Raw genomic sequence first — 17,994 nt, 5'->3', positions numbered from 1 at the left:
CTTTAAAGGGACAACTGCATCTCATTTCAAGCCCTTTAAATGGGGATAATTAATCAATCTGACAAACAGAAATCACTGATGACTGTTTATTCATCAGGTAAAAATAGAACATGGTTTAAACCAAATAACAATAATTGAAACAATAATTGCCCTGCCGTATGTCTTAGAAAAAAAAGTAAAGTGCACTCTTTAGAGCATCAGTGTTTACAATCTTTGTAGTGAGCTAATGAAATCTTGTACCACTGAAGAAAGTACAAATGTTGCATTCAGTTTTAACAATCATGAACAAAAAATAAATAAAAAAAATAGGCTAAACAATCTTAGGGAAAAAAATAATGTACACTCTTTGGAGCACCAGGTTTTAGAATCTTTGCATTGAACTAATGAAATTAAATGCTAGCTTAATATTTGTGAACATAATATACCAGCAAGAACCATCTCAATGCAAAAAAAAAAAAAAAAAAAAAAAAAACTTCTGTGACTGATTTATTTTTGCTTCAGGGCTTGCCTCTTGGCAGCTATGCCACGGTTTCTCACAAAGTCCCTTATATTTTGCACAGTTCTGTTGGCTAACACAGGGCCCTCAACCAACTTACAATGGCTGCATTCAGTTTTAGAGGCCAGTTTTCCTTTACTTATGTGATTTTTGAAATGTCGCATTACAGCAACAACTTCAGCAGTAGACCAGGGTTTCTTTGGTCCTCTTCTGAGTTCTTGGTTAGAAGATTTTTCTGCAAAACAAAGGTAAAAGGCATTATTGTCATACAATAAGTAATATACTGCCATTACAAACTACCACAGATTTAGACAAAGACAAACTGATGTCTCTGGCAAAATCACTGTAAATAGAGATAAAAGATATAATATATACAAATGTGCGTTAGGGGATACTCCAAAATAAAGTTTAGGGAGGTTTTGCTCAGACTCGTGAAAAGCCAGTTGCAGTAGCCTAATAGGAGATGAAGGTGTGGATAACAATCTCAAGTTCTCCGCTCACATGATTCCAAGATGGAAGCCCCATCTGCATGACAGAAAATAAATTAAATGGACACAGAGGTGGGAAAGGAGGAAATGCTTCTACTTTTTTTGTTGATGAAGTTTCATTGCCGCTGTCATTTCAAGGTTAGGAAAATATGAGTATGGTGCCTGGAAAGAAGGGCCAGGCAAGGAGTTTATACCATTCAACTTTTAAGAGATGCGCCTTGCAATCCCAGAATGCTTCTGACAGTACCGCCGCCTGGATCCTAAATCCTTCAAGAAGGTAGTAGATATGGTGGGGCCATCAATCCAAAAGGTACCGTTTTGTTTATCTTTCTGACATACAGACAGGGAGCTGCATCTGAATACATCTTTTAATCATGTGAGCAGAGAACACGCTTTGATTGGCCACCAGAATATTTCAATTCAGGCGGCATTTCACGTTGTGTGCACAAGGTGAGTTTCTACTCCCTGTGAAGCGAAAATTATCAAACCGGTTTGATTTTCACCTCAGACAAAAAAACTCAAGAGGAAATTAGGCACACACAGCGAGGTATCTGCTAAGCAAACAGTCATTCGACGCCATTTGCTCAGCATTTTGCCCTTGTGTGCAGCAGGTTTAAGGAAAAACGCGTAATTTGGGAAAGCTATGACACACACACACACAGACATGAGCTAAAAAATGATCCCAATATTTCAACAATAAATCCTCCTGGGACTGGTAGAATTTCCATGCTATCCTGGATTGCAAAGAACGGGTCAAACTAATGAGTTACTCCAGCATCAGGAAGATTAATTCTGTTAAGCTATCGGTTAAATATTTTCCAGAGTTAAAAACATAAACATGCAGCGGTAAAACTAGCAGCAAATTAGTTTATTATCTGTCGATTATTGAATTATATTGAGACAGTATCATGGAGCCAAGACCAGCTGAGAGCTTTTCAGCTTAGAGCACCCAATGGAGCACATAAATGAAATGTTTAACAAAAATAAGCAAACTGCACCGAGTTTGGTTCTGAAGACAAACAGACTCATCCCCGGTGTCCAAACCGGGTCACTGATCTTCTGGGTCAAATGTTTCAAAACATGTCTGCACCTCCGGTAGTGATATCCAGCTAGTAGGGTTGGGAGTTCGGTTGAACTTCTCCGGTAATCTAATATCCGTTCTTTTTGCCATATCACAGAGAAATAAATCCGATTGACCAGCAGAGGCTTCTAAAGCTACATCTGACTGATGACACATTGTCCTCTGCTATAACACTAACACAGAAACACCAGACCTGGGGGTTGTTTTCAATAGCCGTTTTTGCAGACCTCCTTGAACATCACCAGTTGCCCCGGGCTTAGACGTTGCTTAGAAACTAGTTTCTGTTGTTGCCACGCTAGTCAAAAACATCAGATTTTAATTCCAGCTGTGAAAATCCAAAAACATTTTTCACCTGAGATTTTAATACTTATTTACACATGCCATTCAAAGGAATTTTGGTTCTGGCCAGTATCTTTAGCTTGGCAATCTTAGCTTGAGAATTCAAGGATGCAGTCAAAAGATGTCTTGAGAAGCTGGACCGCGGGTAAGTTTGACCTGACTTCATATTGCTTTCTCAATTAGTTCCGGGAATCAATTGTTCTATGAAAATGACACACAAACACAGCTGATACAGTCCTATAACATTATAATTGAAGACCTATTGTCCTTCAAGGCCGCTACAAGACTGATTTTGTTAAACAACTTGGGATTTCCTTTGTCCTAGGACACCAGGTTGGAAAAAATAGGTAACCCTCACATCTCTGTCTGCAGAGTTCTAGGAGATCACAAGATTCTTTAGATGTAGCAGATTGTCGCTGAGACTAGTTTTCTTCCACAGGCGCAAAATGTTTCTGCATTGGCACTTCAGGCTGTTATTAAACCAGGAATTAGGGTTTACTGCAGGAACTGATCTGGTTCTGATAGGAGAGAATGTGGTCCAGAATGGAGAGGCAGTGCTTGTTGAAGTGAGTAGTTAAAGAATCTGGGTCATTATCAAATGAACAAGAAAGCGGCAGGTAATTAGCTAGCTGTGCCCTTAAAAATTGACACAATGTCAGCATTTAGACCCAGGGTAAAAACAAATGGTAAATGGCCTGTATTTAATATAGCGTCTTCTAGTCCTGGAACCCCCCAAGGCGCTATACAACACAATCAGTCATCCCCCCATTCACACACAAATTCACACACTGGTGGGGATGAGTTACGACGTAGCCACAGCTGCCCTGGGGCGCACTAACGGAGGTGAGGCTGCCGTGCACTGGCACCATCGGTCCATCCAACCACCACCAGCAGGCAAGGGAAGGTCAAGTGTCTTGCCCAAGGACACAATGACAGCAACAAACTGAGCAAGCCTCGAACATGCAATCTTCTGATTACAGGGCAAGCACTTAACTCCTGTGCCACCGTCACCCCAAAAACCAAGGTCTGGACAGTGCCCCTTGGTGTGTGTGTGTGTGTGTGTGAAGCCAGAAACATGCTAGTGAGTCCATGATGCTGGAAAAGCTCCTGGCAAGGTTGTCTGAGGCATCATTAATGTGAATGTTATAATCACCAAGAACCACCAGTCTGGACAGCTTTACAATAGAGGATAGGAAGTCACTAAACTCCTGAAAGAACTGTTTGAACTAGATGGACCATAAACTACAGCACAGTAAAACATGTCATGCCCGATTTTAATTAGATGCAGTTCAAAGCAAGAAAAGGGGCCTGAGGTTGTGGAGATACAAGAAGAATTATCTCTAAAAACAATAGCTAGGCCTCCACCTTGACCAGAACCACACAGCTGGCCAAGGAAGGAATAAGCACACGGGCAGGGTTCAATCAGAGCCAGAATAATCAAATGTTTGCTGCTAAACCTTAGTCTAATCAGAAAATCCAGGTTTTTAGAGAGAATCTGATCTTTAACCAGGAAGGACTTATTGTTAATGGAGCAGGTATTTAATAAAGTCATGCTGATGTGGAGAAATCAGCATCTACAGATACAGCTGATGTTGAGTGGATGCAAGTTAGAGTTAGATCTACGGTGTTTGTAATATCCACTCCTGTAGGGAACAGGAAGAGAAACCACTGAAGAATTAAGGTAAACAGCCTCTGTCAGTGCGCCCTAGGGCAGGTGTGGCTACATCGTAGCTCATCCCCACCAGTGTGTGAATGTGTGTGTGAATGGGGGATGACTGATTGTGTTGCGAAGCACCTTGGTGGGTTGCAGAACTCCAAGAGGCACTAGACAAATACAGGCCATTTACCACAGACCTTAGAAAACATGGATGGACAAACTGCCACCTTGCTGCCTGGCGGGAATGAGTAAGTGGTGCTCAGGTCAACAAACAGAGAAGAGGAAGCTAGAAGATCAGGCAATTTTTTTCTAGGCAACCCACGCTTAAAAAGTCTCATTCTCACATGGATTCCTGCTCGTTTACCCCATTTCCTCCAACATTTCCCCTGGATCAGGCAAACATCTCTGGAAACACTTGGGTTAAAATGAGTGTTTGGCTCAGGGCCAGCAGAGTGCATGTAAGCATAATGGAAGATAGATCCTCTGTGCGTCTTGGGTAATCACAGACGAACGCAAGGATAAAGAGAGTCTGGAGATGATATGACATGGTAGTCGGGACACTACTGAAGAGGATTGCACAGACAGGGTTAGTAGAGAAAAGTTTGAAAATGTGGCTGGTAACTGGCTACTCCAAGCACAGGTGCCATCTCGTTACCGGTCAGGGCACTGATCGGCTATAGCGGGATTGCAGAGTGTAGCCTGTAGGTAATGAGTGAAAAGAGAATTTTGGCAACCCACTGAATTTCACTGTGTAGACCATGGAAAGATCATTTAGTGGTAGAATCAGACATCCAATATGGTCTTCTCCTCTGCTTCTTGAAGTGTGCAGATGTTATTTCTTCTCCACCGCTACTCATCTTTTCAAGGCTCTTTGTCGTGTCTGACTGCCATAGCACTTCTTTGCATTTCTAATGAAAACTTCAGATTTTTATAAAGCTATTGATCTGGTGAGCTGGTCTATGAATGAAATTGCTTAAAAAAATTCCACGTTAAGAGCTTTCTTGTGTCTGGATGAAACGCACACGTTGTTGACACATGTTGACAGCATCCCTAATCTCTAAGCAAGTTCAGGAGTTGCTGCTAAGACAGGCAGCGGCAACCCTACTGCCACAGCCTACTCTGACTCAATATTCCTCCAGATGTTTCCAGCATATGTTCATATATCCTTTGAGGAGATTCTGGTATACCATCATTATAAGTCACTTTGGACAAAAGCATCTGCTAAATACATAAAAATAAACAATACATTTAGGCCTGCCAGGTTTGACTGGCATTCTCCCCCAACATCGAACCCAATTCACCACCAGCTATTGGTAAATTGACAGCTCTGCCCCTCTCTTCATGCGAGTGTTTAAGACATGAGACCGCAGATCAAGTGAGTCCACAAATAATTGAAAGGTACCACCGCCTGGAGGTAACTGAACTGCGACCTACGGTTTACTAGTGCCAAGAGCATATATGTAGACTTTTATGCCTGACCATGGTGTTCATCATGAAAGCCAATGATGGCACCGCTCAGATTTAGATCAGGGCGGCCATTCCTCCTAACCATACTTTACAGGTCTCACTGTTGTTGCCCACATGAGCATTGAAGTCCCCCTGGTTGAGGGAGTCACAGGAGGGAGTGCTCAAAGTCAAGGGATAGCTGAAAACAGAACTTCACTGAAAATGTACAGAGCTGTGTTGCTCACTCTGTTTATTTTTGGTTTTAGCAACTGAACAGTTAGCATGACAACAGCTTTAAAATTTGTAAGCACTTTGATTCATACAATCTCTAAACTAAAAGGTGTCTTACCATCCAAAGTTTGGTTGGCATCCTCTATTGAGGATGTTGACACAACTCCTGTCAAGAGAAGATATCAAAACATCAAAAATGCTTGTCCTATAATAGAAACACAGTTCTATTGCATAGATGTAACTTACCAATGTTATCTGTGTCAGGGGTAGTCTGTGGCATCCTCTGTGGCGTCATCTGTGGCATAGTTGGTGTAGAGTCTGCAGCTTCCACAAGTACAGTGTTCCGAAATTCGTGTGCCGATCTCTCAGACTCACTGTCGTCTGATTCACTCTCACTTTCCATCGCTTCAGTGTCACTCAATGCAAGTTCATCTGATAAGATAAAAATTTAAGTGATGAATAACCTGCACTTGTATAGCCCGTTAGAGGACTACAAAGCGTGTTAAAGTCCCATTGTCATCATCACACACTGGTGAAATTAAATCTTTGTATTTGACCTATCCCTATGGGGAGCGATGAGCTGCAGCGGTGGCTGCACTCATGAACCAATGGGTGGTTTAACCCTCGAATCCAACCCTTAAATCTGAGTGTCAAATAGGGAATAATTGGGTCCCATTTTTAAACTCTTTGGAAAAAACTGCTGAATTCTTTGCTGGGATCCGGGATCAGTCATACAAATCCTCCAAATACTTCTTTACCCACTCAACATCCTGAGCTACTTCTGCCCTAAATGTCTTGCATGAAATCAAAATGATGGTCTAAAATTTGAAGCACTACATACAAGACTTCAAAAAGTCCTTAGATATCCGACTAAAGTTAAGGTATCACAAATATAGTATACACTACACGTGTGTGTGTATATAATATATATATATATATATATATATATATATATATATATATATATATATATATATATATATATATTAAAAACAAAACTTTTTTCTTTATTTACATTAAGATATGGTGATTTGGGGTAGGTTTTAATCATTGAAATAAGACACTATTTTCCATAAGATCATTTCATTACCAACCTTCAACATCAATGTCATCAAGAGACTTTCCTTGCAGAGTGGAAAGTTGTCCTTTTTCCATAGACAAAAGCAGCTTGGAAATCTTTGCCAACTGTGTAGTTGGAACTGGTAATCTGTAGAATTCCCTGTGAACACGGATGTCGTGACCCAAGAAGTCTGCAACCTGGTCAAGTTCATTATTTTTTAAGTTCAAGACTTGTGAGAGTGTGGCAACATGTTTCCGGAGGTGTGTTGACCTAAGAAACTCTGGGTGCTTTGCCCCACACTGGTTTGCATAAAAACGCAAACAATCCTGTCCTCTGTAGTGACTCTGTGAGGTAGGTCTTGCAAAAAGGAAGAGGTTTGTGGGACTAACACCACAATCGTCTCTTTTAGTGGTCAGTAGTGACAAAGCATCCACCACCTTTGGTGTGAGAAGAATTGCAACCTTCCGGCCTCTCTTTCCCATGATTTCCACTCTACTGAAATAGTTGCAGAGCTTCTGTTCAACCTTGGACAACCCCATGGCAACATCTTCATGGAGCTTTGTGTCATCTCTCTTCTGAAAACCTTGCAAGTGCATTTTTGAAACTTCTCCTGCTCGTCTACGATTGAACACAATCACCTGTGCAAGAGTAACCTTTGCAAGTTCTCCATAAGTCTTGGGAGTGGCCTTCTCAGACAAGTTGCAAAAGGCGGTTTCTCCAGCTTTTTTAAGGTACTGATGAAGACATTGAACATCTTCTGTGAATGGCAAGGTAAGTGGCTTATTGTACTTGGCCTGACTCAGAGTGTTCAAGGCAGTATGGGACACTAACTCAGACCATTTGGAGTTGTATAGTTTTTTGAAAACCTCTGTAGATCTGATCAGTTCTTCACTTTCTGCTATTAGCGCTCGACAATGGATGATGTCACAGACTTTCTGCAATGTATGTCCTAGTTTCAATGCAAGGCTTGGTATTTGGTATGAACATGTTTCTTCATTGAATCCTGCCACAGTCTTTATTGCCTGCACAACTTTCTGAAAGTTTGCAGGTTTCACAGCATCCTCTAGATTATGTATAGAGAATTCGGTGCGCAGACATAACAAGAGACGTCCAACTTCACGAAGTTTCTGTCGTATGTACTCATACTTGGTAGGGTCTTTTCCATGTTTGTTGTAGAGTGACTGGGCAAACTGAATGATAGTAAGGTCATTTCTCACAACTGATGCTACATCATCCTGGTTCATGACACTGAGGAGTTTCCAAACTCCCTCTGAAATCTGCTGACACATTGTCGATTCTTGAGCCATAGCCAAAGCCAGTACTTTGGTTCTTCCACATTTTTCATTAGGATCTTCATTTACTGGCTTACAGGGACATCTACGGACATGTCTCCACAAATCCTTTCGAATGTACATACCCTGGCAGTACATGCAATGAATAAACTTTTTAGACTCCACTTTAGCTTTTGGCATTCGCTTTACTTTCAAAGGTCCTTGTCCAGCTTGTAAAACCTTTGTGTTATGTCTAAAATTACCCTTGTTTCGCATTTTTCCTACAAGGACTTTGCGTTTTTTGGAATCATCAGGCAGCGAAAAGGCATAAGCTATTTCAGCATGATCTTTGTGGGTTCTTAAATGACGAGAGATTTTGCTTTGTGGCTTACCACAAACAAAGCAAAAGTTTTTGTTACTCATTTGTAGAGTGGATTCCTGCTTGTCTTGACCCTCCAGTTTTTTCTGTGAGACTCTGTCTTCAAGAGAAGTGGCTGGGCCTAATGTTCCAGCTGCGTTGTCACCCATTTTATCTCTGCAAATAGGAGGCCAACATTGTGATGGGCTTGGTACAGGTTCTGAAATTGTGTGACACTCCTCAATCATATTAGTATCAAGTATTGCCAGGTTTCTTTCTTTTTGTCCAACAGTAGACTGTTTAGACAAAAGTGAAACTTTTGAATCTTCATCTTCATCTTCAGAATCTGGTATATAGTCCTCATCTGAATTACACTGATCGTCTGAGATGTCATGCGATTCTGGCAGTACTTCTGTGTCCTTGTCTGATGAGTGGCCAGCTGAATATTCAAATAGCTCCTTTTCCTGGAATTATAAAACAAGAAAATTATGTACTTAGTGACACTAGGCCAGAGCGAGATTTAAAAAAATGTGATGTGGATAATAACCTGGGATGAATGCTGGAGTTGGTCTTGAATATTTTTTTTTAATCGTTTAAGGCAGTAGGCATGCCAGACTGTTGAACAAACTACATACATAAAACATAAATACATTTAGAAATAAACAAAGCATAACATCAAAATGTAACAGCAAAATGTTCTTGGGCAAGAAATGTTATGGCCTAGTACAAACAAAATAACTTACATTTGCACTGATATCCAAGCCATTTCATGGAAGAAACCGGTCCCACACATTGAGCACACTTGTCCAATGATGACAAAGTTGCACAAACTAGGTAATGTTTTTGACACTGTGGGAGGAAAACACATTCATGTAATTTAGAGTAAAACATCTGTTTGCTTAGGAAATATTTAAATTGTCAGATAATCAAAAGCCTGTTTCTACTAAATGTAGACCTATTTTAAACTCCCATTCATCTTCCAGATCTTGGAAAAGGTTGTGGCTAGAGCTCATTAGACTCGAACAGCTTTTTTAGGTTCTCTAATGACCTTCTGACCCACAGTGATGCAGAGGACAGTTCTGTTCTGGTTCTGCTGGAATTAATCTGTCTGAGCATTCCTTCTCTATAGCCATCTCCAAATTACGGTCCTCCACCTCCCTTGCCCATGGTGTCCCACAAAGGTCCTGTGCTGGGGTGTCCACTTGTCATTAAAACATAAGAAGCTGGAAGCCATCCATGCTCTAACCTCCTTGAGGCAGTCCAGGAGTAGCTTGACTGAACTTGCATAACTCTGTCTCAAGGGAAAATTGATTTGCAGGTCATTCAGGTCAGAGGATTGCCAGAGAGCTGGGACCAAAGTTTCAATGGCTACCATCAGTATTACACTACACAGCCAGGGACTCAAACATGCAGTGCCAGATGCATCCCCCTGCTTAAACCAGTACACGTGCAGGGCCCATCTGAAGTCTGCTTGAGAGAGTTTGGATGATCCAGAAGAGGATTGTGAGAATGTTATTTGGTCAAGTGAAACCAAAATATAACTTGTTAAAAACTCTACTCGCCACATTTGGAGGAGAAATAATGCTGGGTTGCATCAAAAGAACACAAATGCTCCTGTGAAGCATGGGTGTGAAAACATGCTTTGGGGCAGTTTTTCTGCAAAAGGGCCAGGATAACTGATCTGTATATAAAGGAAACAATGAATGGGGCCATGTAACAACTGAGTGAAAACCTCATTCCATCAGCAATGGAATGGAAAATAAAACATGGCTGGGTCTTTCAGCATGACAATGATCACAAACATACCACCCGGATAACAAAAGGAGTGGCTTTGTAAGAAGCATTTCAAGATCTTGGAGTGGCCTAGCCAGTCTCCAGATCTCAAACCCCTTGAAAAATGTTTGGAGAGAGTTGAGAGTCCCTGTTGCTCAGCGACAGCCCCAAAACACCCCATAAGAGATATGCATGGAGGAATGGTCCAAAATACTGGCAACAATGTGTGAAAACCTTGTGAACTTAAAACGTTTGACCTCTGTCATCACCAACAAAGGGTATATAGCAAAGTATTGACATGGACTTTGCTCTAGACCAAATACTTATTTTCCATAATAAACAAAACAAAAATTAAATTACAGTCATTTTCTATATTTTAGTTTCTCATTCTGTCTCATATTTGATGTATACATATGAAAATTACAGGTCTCTCATCTTTTTAAGTGGGAGAACTTGCACAATTGGGGGACGACTAAGTACTTATTTTACCCCATTGTAAAAACAGGAATAATTTTTGTCTCATTATGGGAATCCAATTTTTCTGTAAGATGTACCTGTTCCACGTTGCAAGCTGATGAAAGGAAAGTGGTTTCTTCACTCAGATCCTGCAAAAAGATGAAACAATTTTCTGTTGAGATGCTTTTAAATGACATTAATAATGCAGATATAATACGTCAAATTAAAACTAACAGACACTATTTTGTCTAGTTTACATCTAAACATTGAGATTTTCAAACAGCATCCATACTGTATTTGTAAGTTTCATTTAATTTACAAAAAGACACCCTCCAATTTATTTCATGATGCCTTCTCCCAAATGTCATTTATTAAAAATTATGAGTTAAAAAAGGTATGGCATCTGACTCTGGATTGCCTCAGGTGAGACCTGCATCAGACAAGCATCAGCTAATCAATACAAGTTAGTGACGAACTGCTGTTCCTATACTGTTTTGTTTTTTATACATTTACACTATATATGAAAACGTGTAGAAAATTCTTAATGCATTGGACTGTAAACACACTGCCTTGCCTAAAAAATAAGTTGCCACCTGGATTTAACTAAACAAACAGATAGGAGCCTGGCTGGGCGATAATCTTTCAACTCGTAACAAGTTATTTAACCCCAACTGGTGCAATCAGTTGCTTCTCATTTCTTAAACAGCCATGTAGAAAAACACATCTGGTGGCCGTGTAAAAGATGTTCGTCTGTTTTGAGAAGGGTCAAATGATTAGCAGGCATCAAGCAGTGAAAACATCTAAGGAGATTGCAACGACTAAAATTGGCTTAAGAATGGTCAATGAATTATTAGAAACTGGAAGCATAGTGGGGACCAATCATCTTTGAGGAAGAAATGTGGCCGAAAATAAAATCCAGAATGATTGTGATTGGTGATCACTTAAACGTTTGGCGGAATCAAATCAAAGAAAAACAGCAGAACTCAAAGCTGTGTTTAATAGTGAAAACAAAAGCATTTCCACAGGCACAATCCAAAGGGAACTCATGGGATTTGGACCAAACACATGTGTAACCATAAGAAAACCACTGATGACTGAAGCAAACTTGGAAAAAAGGCTTCAAGTTGCTAGAGAGTATAAAGATTGGACTCTGAAGCAATGGAAGAGTGCCATGTCGTCTGATGAGTCCAGATGGACCCTGTTCCAGAATGAAGGTGCATCAGGGTAAGAAGAGAGGCAGATGAAGTGATGCACCCATCATGCCTAGTGCTGCCTACTGTTCAAACCTGTGAGGGCAGTGCTATGATCAGAGCTGCTGCAGTTGGTCAGGTCTAGCAGGGTTCCCACTTTTTTTTTTTTTTTACATGATTTTCCAGGACATTTTCAAGACTTTCAGTTGCTGCAGTATGGGTCAAGTTATTACAACTAGGGCTGGGTGATATTTTCATATCACGATGTATTTTGAAAACATATGATACTGTACTGTATCGATTTTATAGTTGTTCAAAGATTGTTGTCTTTCACTATAGGGACCGTAAGTCTCCACCCTTTCCGGTCGGCTCATGGATCCCCGGAAGAAGAAAAAAAAATATGCAAATCAACAGGGCTTAAAGAGCTATTTTCTAATTGTACCGTCCAGAAATTGTCAGTTTTTCATGTACAGTTTGACATCTTCAGTATCCGATATGGAGACAGGAGTCTACAGGTGCTGGCCAGTAAATTAGAATATCATCAAAAGGTTGAAAATATTTCAGTAATTCCATTCAAAACGTGAAACTTGTACATTATATTCATGCAATGCACACAGACCAATGTATTTCCGATGTTTATTACGTTTAATTTTGATATTTATAGGTGACAACCAATGAAAACATCAAATCTGGTATCTCAGAAAATTAGAATATTCTAAAGGCCAATGAAAAAATGTTTGTTTCTCTAATGTTGGCCAACTGAAAAGAATGAACATGAAAAGAATGTGCATGTATAGCACTCAATACTTAGTCGGGGCTCCTTTTGCCTCAATAACTGCAGTAATGTGGCGTGGCATGGACTCGATCAGTCTGTGGCACTGCTCAGGTGTTATGAGAGCCCAGGTTGCTCTGATAGTCGTCTTCAGCTCCTCTGCATTGTTGGGTCTAGCGTATTGCATCCTCCGCTTCACAATACCCCATAGATTTTCTATGGGGTTAAGGTCAGGCGAGTTTGCTGGCCAATCAAGGACAGGGATACCATGGTCCTTGAACCAGGTGCTGGTGGTTTTGGCACTGTGTGCAGGTGCCAAGTCCTGTTGAAAGGTGAAGTCTGCATCCCCATAAAGTTGGTCAGCAGCAGGAAGCATGAAGTGCTCTAAAACTTCCTGGTAGACGGCTGCATTGACCCTGGACCTCAGGAAACAGAGTGGGCCAACACCGGCAGATGACATGGCACCCCACACCATCACTGACGGTGGAAACTTTACACTGGACCTCATGCAACGTGGATTCTGTGCTTCTCCGCTCTTCCTCCAGACTCTGGGTCCTTGATTTCCAAAGGAAATGCAGAACTTGCTTTCATCAGAAAACATAACTTTGGACCACTCAGCATCAGTCCAGTCCTTTTTGTCCTTGGCCCAGGCGAGACGCTTCTTGCGCCGTTTCATGTTCAAGAGTGGCTTGACACACGGAATGCGACACCTGAATCCCATGTCTTTCATGAGTCTCCTCGTGGTGGTTCTTGAAGCGCTGACTCCAGCTGCAGTCCACTCTTTGTGGATCTCCCCCACATTTTTGAATTGGTTTGTCGTCACAATTCTCTGCAGGGTGCGGTTATCCCTAGAGCTTGTACACTTTTTTCTACCACATTTTTTCCGTCCCTTCGCCTGTCTGTTAATGTGCTTGGACACAGAGCTCTGCGAACAGCCAGCTTCTTTAGCAATCACCTTTTGTGTCTTGCCCTCCTTGTGCAAGGTGTCAATGATTGTCTTTTGGACAGCTGTTAAGTCAGAAGTCTTCCCCATGATTGTGGTGCCTTCAAAACAAGACTGAGGGACCTTTTAAAGGCCTTTGCAGGTGTTTTGAGTAAATCAGCTGATTAGAGTGGCAGCAGGTGTCTTCTATATTCAGCCTTTCCAGAATATTCTAATTTTTTGAGATACCAAATTTGGAGTTTTCATTAGTTGTCACTTATGAATATCAAATTTAAATGTAATGAACATTGGAAATACATTGGTCTGTGTGCATTGCATGAATATAATGTACAAGTTTCACATTTTGAATGGAATTACTGAAATATTTTCAACCTTTTGATGATATTCTAATTTACTGGCCAGCACCTGTATATTTGTTGCCTTTAATCTGCCGGATCCTGCCATTCCATCAGCTGGAGTCCGGGCCTCTGCAGCTCTGAACACATGATAACGTATTGTCAACAAACTGTTCCCGTTTCAAGGCCTTAAGCTTCCCCTTATCACTTCTACAGGATTCCTCCGGCCTCTGAATAAATTTTCAGCTCATATGAGTTAATTAATCATGAAATGAAATAAACAATATGGTAAATTGAAATGTTTTGATTATTCTGTGCCAAAGTTAATAAGGTTGAAATGAATATTGTCCAACAATGATCCATTTGTCTGATAACCAGCGTACGTGACTTGACAAGCTAATCAGCCATACACTTAATACACATGACGAGATGATAAAGTTAAAGTAATTTCATGCACATAGATATGTTCTTACCCACAAATCAGAGAACCTTCTATCTGAAAGAAGGTGTGATGTTCTGAGGGTTGTTAACTCTTAACATGGCATGTCCCGATTGGCCAGGTAATCATAATATGGGAATATTAAAACAGAAACTTGCTGAGTGATTCAGTTAGTTTATGAGCAGAACTCCGGACTGGCCACCGAGGGAAAACTAACCACCGCATCTCTTGACAAGCTCTCAAAACCTACACTCTACAGCTGACACAGAAAAACGGTTCCTTCAGCTATTCAGAAACAACTGTTCTAGACGCAAACGATTTCATCTATCTGTTGTAATCCGGGAGATGACTCTGGACCGATCTGCAGTCTTTTCTATGAACTTCAGTACCTTGGGGTCACCCGACACCCCCGACATCTCGGATCTGAAAGAGAGTCTCCTCAGGGGTACGTAGAACACAGCAAGATTGAGTCTGATGCCGTTTGATAAGAACCAACTACATAGTTTAATTCATACCAAATTCTTTTCACAACCAGAACATGGTTTCTTCTAGATACAAGGTGTCTGATAAACACACACCATTCAATCATCATACATCAAATTCATCATATTTAACTCGTCTTGTTTTTAATTTGTTTAGAAAATAAATGTCTTACTTTTTATAAACCTGACTGTCTGAATTAATATGAAGTGTGTTTGATCACTGAAAAATCAAATAATCCTAGAATCTTCTGATTAAACATTCAAAGACTAATAAAATTTATATCCTATATATATAGAATATCACAGCTTATTGGTGTAGCGTTGATGAACTACATATTTAGGAACTAAGGGCTGTTACTGTCAGCTTATGTTTTAGGTCCCAAGAAAGATCAAACAAATTATATAATGGAATTTGCATGCATATATACATATACGGATAGATATATTTAATAGATATAAATTCATACACCAACTTGCTTGGTCTACGTTTAATCAAAAGAGTAATATTTAATTTTAAAGATTTAATTTAATAGCAGAGGTTATTTGTTAATTCAGAAGATCAAAAGATCTTTGCTCGTTCAGTGATCAATATACACACTCTGTTTATTTCAATGAAGAGTCAAGTTTAAAAAGTTAAGAAATGTATTACTAACAATTTAAACATGACAATTTATGAGACAATTTATAAAAGCTTTGGTATTAAATAGCAACCCTGTGTTTGGATGGATCTAAGGTGAAGTGTGTTTGTTTGCAGGTGAATGTAATGTATCAGAACGTGTATCTTGGAGAGAGGAGCGTTCTGGGTGGAAAATAATTTGGTTTGCGAATAACTAAGTTGTTATCAAAAAGCATTCAGACCCAATCTGTGTTTACCTCACCGTTCAGACGACCCTCTGGTGGATCCGGAGGTCAAGGGAGGATGTTGTTTAGCCTCAGGGTACTCGGTCCGATAGGAAGACCAGTGGTACCACCTCTCTGGTCCAAGAGATGCCACAGGCACACAGGTGAATTTGGTTGGCGTCTGAGCAGATTCTTAAGGAATCTCGTAGCGTCATCTTTGTTCTGCAGGTGTCGCTGTGTCTGAGCAATTCTGCCAGGGTGACAGAAATCGCTTGTTGGTTAAAGAGCGTGTGGGCGGCCGTCCCACTTCTCTAGAACTCACTCGCAAAATGCTGAGTGTTCTGTTTTATAAGATGGGCATTTCCTATTCTAACGAATCAGGTTTTGACATGTAGAGGAAGATTTAACATACCTCAGAGGCACGCCTTCCCCAAGATAGAAAGCTCTGGTGTCATGGGACAAGAATCGTGTGAGTGCAGTTAACCTTAACCTGATTACTGGTCCTGTATGATTGTGTATAAGTGCAGATGATCTTCTTGTCACTGTTAAACATTACTGATTATCATAAATAATAATTATTAACCAAAGAATAAATTCATTTCAGTAATTAAACTGTTATAATGAACCATGATGATTATTTATGAACATTGTAATATACAGTGAAAAGAGTTTATTAAAAATTAGTCTTTTAAAAAAAGTGTCCTTCTCTTCCTGTGAATGGAATCAGTCAGATAAGGGCTGGCAATCAGATTAAAGGGGTGGTAGACTGACTCAGTCTCCTGTGAGGAAAACACTGTAGATCGGAGTAGTAGCCAGGATCAAGGTGACCCAGGCTGTGTCTCTGACCTGAGGGTCAAGAATCAGGCCCTTCAGTGACGCTACATTGGTCATAAGTAAAGATAATATATTAAGCTTAAAAGCAACATATTCACCCCCTTCTACATAATCAACTTTCCCTTACGTGCTGAATCTCAATTCTGTACTGCAATTTAAATGAAAAGTAATGTGTGTTTCAACCACGCCAGTCACACACTTTGAGATTTATCAGCTTGTAAAAGTTCGTAATTAGCATGAGTATAACTTGGACCTTGGCACGTCGCATATATGACATCACTACAGAATATCTTCTTCTCTAGCATAGCTGCTACTCATCACATGGCCAAATGTATGGTGGTTCTTTCCTCCTGAAGGAAGGATTTGAAGTTCGCTAAACTTATAGCCCTTTTCCCTCCGTTTTTGTCCATGTCTAGTTCGATGACGTCACTTTTGTGATGCGCATTTGTAGTCCTGGACTTTTTTTCCACACAAAACCTAAAATAACGTTTCCCCCAGTTGGAAAATAAGTGCTTTCTTGGTATCAAAATGAGTCTCTAAAATTCATGGACATAAACGTGAATACCATGGCACATAACAAGCGGAATAAGAAAATTGTGTTTTTAGCCCCATTGACTTGCATTCATTTTTTTTTGTTCTTCTGGGGACACATGGTCCAGAAGCAGATGGGCGTGACTTCGGCTCCCTATGCCACATGCTTTCCTTTATTTGCAATGTAACAAAACAAAAACAGAAGTGATTCACTACTTTAGTTCATACACTGCTATTTTACATACTGATATCAGTTTAAAAGTCCAAACTCTCACATTCAAGCTGTATTTGCAATCAGTCACTAACTTTAGAAAATATGACAAAACTTTCAAATTAATTGTATTTGCTCATACCAACAGGCATGACTTACATAATGGAATAAATTGATGAATTATGTGTTTGGGACTGAAATATTTATACAAATCTTTAACTGTTTTTTGTTTGTCAATTATATTGCTGAAATGGATATACATTTCCGAACTTGCATAAAAGTCCCGCCTCCTAGTTTGATTGATGGCAATGGGCAGCTTTCTCCTCAGTTTATTTGTCAGACTTAAACTCAAAATGGGAGACCACCAATAATGCGGAACATGAGTTTCAATTTAGAGGACATAAGAAAGTCATAAGGATGCAGGACTCTCCTGTTCTGGTCACCATAGTGACTAAACACAGACAGCGGGAGGAAAAACCTCTCACTCGATATACGGCAATACAGCAGCACTCAATCTGAGAGTCGCTAGCTTTGGCCCTTCTTCAGCTGAAAACAAAAATTCATGGGTAAAATGTATACCCATTTGTATTTATTCACAAAGAGGGAACATAATTTTCCAGGACAACTCAAACATTTCCAAGGACATTTTCCTTTTTTTAGCATTTTCCATGTGTTTTCCATGACTGGAAAATTGGTCCACCATCTTCCAGGACGGGTGGGAACCCTGTCTAGGTTCAGCAGCAGGATGTGCTCTAAAAATT

General features: G+C 40.2%; 1 protein-coding gene across 1 annotated transcript in view; it reads right to left on the bottom strand.

Annotated features, from left to right (window-relative positions):
* Positions 1–350: 350 nt before the first annotated feature.
* The window catches only part of LOC129167185 (uncharacterized), a 34,890-nt gene continuing 17,246 nt past the window's right edge, over positions 351–17,994 (bottom strand). Inside the window, exons 13-19 of the mRNA XM_070552855.1 lie at positions 10,755–10,805; positions 9,171–9,276; positions 8,975–9,054; positions 6,833–8,891; positions 5,985–6,170; positions 5,857–5,904; positions 351–731 (exon numbers count right to left, since the gene is read on the bottom strand). Of these exons, the coding sequence (XP_070408956.1) occupies positions 487–731; positions 5,857–5,904; positions 5,985–6,170; positions 6,833–8,891; positions 8,975–9,054; positions 9,171–9,276; positions 10,755–10,805 (2,775 nt within the window). The 3' untranslated portion in view covers positions 351–486. The remainder of the gene's footprint in view (positions 732–5,856; positions 5,905–5,984; positions 6,171–6,832; positions 8,892–8,974; positions 9,055–9,170; positions 9,277–10,754; positions 10,806–17,994) is intronic.

The sequence above is a fragment of the Nothobranchius furzeri genome, chromosome 1, assembly GCF_043380555.1.
Source record: "Nothobranchius furzeri strain GRZ-AD chromosome 1, NfurGRZ-RIMD1, whole genome shotgun sequence".
Taxonomy (NCBI): domain Eukaryota; kingdom Metazoa; phylum Chordata; class Actinopteri; order Cyprinodontiformes; family Nothobranchiidae; genus Nothobranchius; species Nothobranchius furzeri.
The sequence above is the reverse complement of the archived record's forward strand: the minus strand, read 5'-3'. Positions and strand labels throughout refer to the sequence as shown.